The sequence below is a fragment of the Cygnus atratus genome, chromosome 2 (genome assembly GCF_013377495.2).
Source record: "Cygnus atratus isolate AKBS03 ecotype Queensland, Australia chromosome 2, CAtr_DNAZoo_HiC_assembly, whole genome shotgun sequence".
In the NCBI taxonomy this organism is placed as follows: Eukaryota; Metazoa; Chordata; class Aves; order Anseriformes; family Anatidae; genus Cygnus; species Cygnus atratus.
Genome location: NC_066363.1, coordinates 14,128,962 through 14,132,739, shown reverse-complemented (window position 1 = coordinate 14,132,739; position 3,778 = coordinate 14,128,962). Strand labels below are relative to the sequence as shown.

Below are 3,778 nucleotides of genomic sequence, written 5' to 3'. Positions count from 1 at the left end.
TAAAATAAAAAAAAAAAGTCCCACGTCCCTTTAATTGAAGAACTTTAAGGCTCCATGGTGGCCAATTGGTCTGCAACAAGAGGAACCAGGCAGCAGGGAAAGAAACTTCAGACTATACATCACGTTTGGTGAAGAGAAAAGATCAAAGTTTTCCCAAACTCAAAAGAAACCAAGTTCCCTACAGATTAACCCTATTCATTTAGCTCCTCTTAAAGGAATGATGTTCTGAGCCACTGGGCAGACAGGTAAAAAGTTCAACAATTGCCAAAGCATTCTTCTGTTAATTCAACAGCCTTCTGCTCAAATAAATTAGCTTAGTCCTGACAGAAGAACAATGCCTTTTCTCTTGAAAAAGGACCATATTTGATATACAAAAGTTAAGTATGAAAGGTTAAGATGTTAGTTTAATCTGTTAAGGAGAGATTGATCTAACAAATCTCAAGTCACTGTTCCACTGTAGTATGTGATGTATGAAGCTAAAACATTAACCTTGTACACTTCAGTATGTGTCCCTGGAAAGGCAGGTGCTTAGAAAAGCACAGACAACAGATAGGAGAGGTGCATGTTTCACACTCCTAAAATAACACCCAGTTTGAAAGGCTACTTAACAAGCCATGCGAGAGGACTCTTTCAGACAGGTTTGGTTTAAAGATACTGTCATTGTTCAAGGCATCCCCCCCGGTTTTGGCACAAATTTTTTAAGAATGACTTGTTGAATTACTTGTTTTCCTCATGTCTGGATATCTCACTACTTTACCATAGCTGGCCACCTATTACACAGCACTGGCTAGAACACAAGTGTAGCTTATCCTTGGGATCTTCCACCCATGAGAACCCCCTGCTGACAGAGAGCAGCTGGAATAACCAGGGCAGGAGTAGGGGAAAAGCTTGAAGAAGTCATTTATCAAAAGTCATTTTATTGACAAAATAGAATACTCATATTTGCTCTTACAGGGGTAGCCTCTAAACATTTTTACAAAAAAATTTACAGACTGTATAGCTTTGGATATATACATATTTTACACATCTGTACAAGGTAACAAATAATTATATAAATACATCCTTTAATGTAGGAAACCCGTATTTATCTGGGGTGTATAATTAAGACATGTTTTGATTCAGTCTGTATTATAAGGCATTTGCCTGGTCATCAATATCCCAAGAAACCTGCAGTCCCAGCAGACTCCCACCTCAGGATGGGGGGAAGGAAGAGCCTCCCTCCCCTGAGCTGCTCTTAGTCCAGAGTGAATCAGAAGCTGCTTTGCCTTGCCCTCTGCAAGACACGGGTGAGCCCCTACCCTCCTCTGCCAGCAAAATAATAAGCTGGCTCCTTGAAGTACATGCTCCCTGCATGTGAATGGAGGGCAAGGAGGAGGGGGCTGGAGCCCGGGGCCTCTGCCAGCTGCATTGTTCTATACAAGCTGTGGCTAATAAGGACCATTAGGGGTTCATTAATGGCACCAAACAGTGAGGGGGCATTTCAGGCAGGCCAGTGTCCCTCATTCCCTAACCTTTGGCTTCTTTCCCCCTCCTCACACTTGAGACAGGGGCATCTGCTTGGGGTAGGAGACAGAGCTGGCGGTGCCTGATCTCCACGTCAGGCCGGTGCTGACATCGCTGTAGAGGGAGCCACCACCACCGGCCCCAAGTCCTCCGGCTGCAGCAATTGCAGCCTGCCCACCTGCCCCTGCCCCTGTGCCCCCAGCCACAGCAGCACCTTTGCTGGCCCAGCAGCAGCGGGTGCAGAGAGCCCTCCAGGACTCAAGGGTCTTGCCAGACCAGACCCAGACACCAGAGGTGATGCCCACCACCAGGCACATGAAGTACTTGAGCATGAACACCGCATAGTCAGGGCGGCGGGCCTGATCAGGCTGCTGGTCACGCAGGCAGGGGCAGTTGTGCGTGGCCTCCCATCGGGGCCGGTTGTGCTGCTCGTAGAAGAGGCAGGCGACCACGCTGGCAGCTGGCACCGTGTAGAGCACGGTGAAGAGGCCCAGGCGTATCATCAGCTTCTCCAGCTTGTGGGTCTTGGTGGGGCCGCCCTGCTGCTTGATGACGCTCCGGATGCGGAAGAGCGAGACGAAGCCAGCGAGCAGGAACATGGAGCCAATGGCCAAGTAAATGAGCAGCGGTGCCAGCACGAAGCCCCGCAAGTTCTCCAAGCTCTGGTTGCCCACGTAGCAGATTCCAGCCACGGGGTCCCCATCCACAGAACTGAGCGCCAACACGGCAATTGACTTGACGCTGGGGAGCAGCCAGGCGGCCAGGTGGAAGTACTGCGCGTAGCCAGCGATGGCCTCATTGCCCCACTTCATGCCAGCAGCGAGGAACCAGGTGAGGGAGAGGATGACCCACCAGATGGAGCTGGCCATGCCGAAGAAGTAGACGAGCAGGAAGACCACAGTGCACAGTGCTGGGCCGGTACTCTCATACCGCACGTGCTCAGCCACTGCCAGCTCTGGCTGTAACTCAGCTGCACCGCCCGCCGCCCCGCGTCCCCCCGCCGCTGCCCCCGCTGCAGCCGCACCACCTCCAGCCCCCGCAGCCCCAGCACCCGCACCACCAGCCCCCGCACCACCGCTGCACGCCACCTTCTCGTGGCCAGCCACCAGGCGCACCAGGTAGCCGAGGGAGACGAAGAGGTAGCAAGCAGCCAGGAAGATGATGGGCCGCTCGGGGTACTTGAAGCGCTCCATGTCGATGAGGAAGGTGGAGACGGTGGCAAAGGTGGAGAGGAAGCAGAGCACGGACCAGAGGCCGATCCAGAAGGCGGTGAAGGCGCGCTCGTCGGGGCTGAAGTAGGGGTTGTGGCAGGGCAGGGCGCAGTTGGCGATCTGCCCCGTCTTCACGCGGTTGTAGAGCGGGTGCCGCTCGCTGGACACCGACACCATGGGCGCCCGGCACTGGCAGCCCGGTTCGCAGGGCGGCGGTGGCCGTGGTTTGCGCGGGGCCTCAGCCGGGGGCACGGCGGCTGCGGGGGGCGCCTTGGCGGGGCTGCCCGGCTTGGAGCCACGGTGCGGGGGCTTGGCTGGCGGCGGTGCGGCCGTGGTGAGGTCCGTGCGGTTGTAGTCCATGCAGAGCGTGTCGGGGCTGCCCTGCTCGGGGAGGCGGTCGCAGCGCATCCTGTCGGGCCAGGCGAAGCCGTACTGGCGCATGAGCGGGGCGCAGCCGGCCTTGGCCCGCTCGCAGACGCTGCGGCACGGCGGCAGCGGCTTCTTGTAGTCCTCCAGGCAGATGGGGGTGTACATGCTGCAGAGGAAGAAGCGCAGGTCGCTGGAGCACTGGATCTCCACCAGCGGCCAGAACTGGTGCACCTCCAGCCCGGCCTCGTCCTGTGTGTCGTGGTTGAACTGGTTGGGCATGTACGTGTAGTTGTAGCCGATGCCTTTGCAGAGTGGCACGGTGATCTCCTGGCACGACAGCTCCTTGGCCGAGGAAGAGGAGGACGAGGAGGAAGAGGAGGAGGAGGACGAGGCGGCGGCAGCCGAGGCGGCGGCGCAGCCTGCGCGCTGCAGCAGGGCCAGCGCGGCGAGCAGCGAGGTGATTTCCAACAGGTAACTCCACTCCATGCTCGGCGCCCGGCGGCCCCGGCAGCCCGCCCCGCCGCCCCGCTCAGCAGCCCCGGCCCCGGCTACCCCGTGCCGGCCGCAGGTGAGAGGGGCTCGCGGCCCCGCCGCTCGGGACGGACGGACGGACAGACGGACGCTGTGCCGGTGGTGAGGAGGGGGGGGGGGGGGGCTCCGCTCAGGGCAGCCCCCTCAGCCGCCGCCGCATCTCC

General features: G+C 57.6%; 1 protein-coding gene across 1 annotated transcript; it reads right to left on the bottom strand.

Moving 5' to 3' along the window:
* Nucleotides 1–904: 904 nt before the first annotated feature.
* Nucleotides 905–3,569, bottom strand: FZD8 (frizzled class receptor 8). The gene has a single exon (XM_035545168.2). It carries the CDS (start codon nucleotides 3,567–3,569, stop codon nucleotides 1,533–1,535), a length of 2,037 nt encoding a protein of 678 aa, XP_035401061.1. The 3' UTR covers nucleotides 905–1,532.
* Between the last annotated feature and the right edge of the window lie 209 nt (nucleotides 3,570–3,778).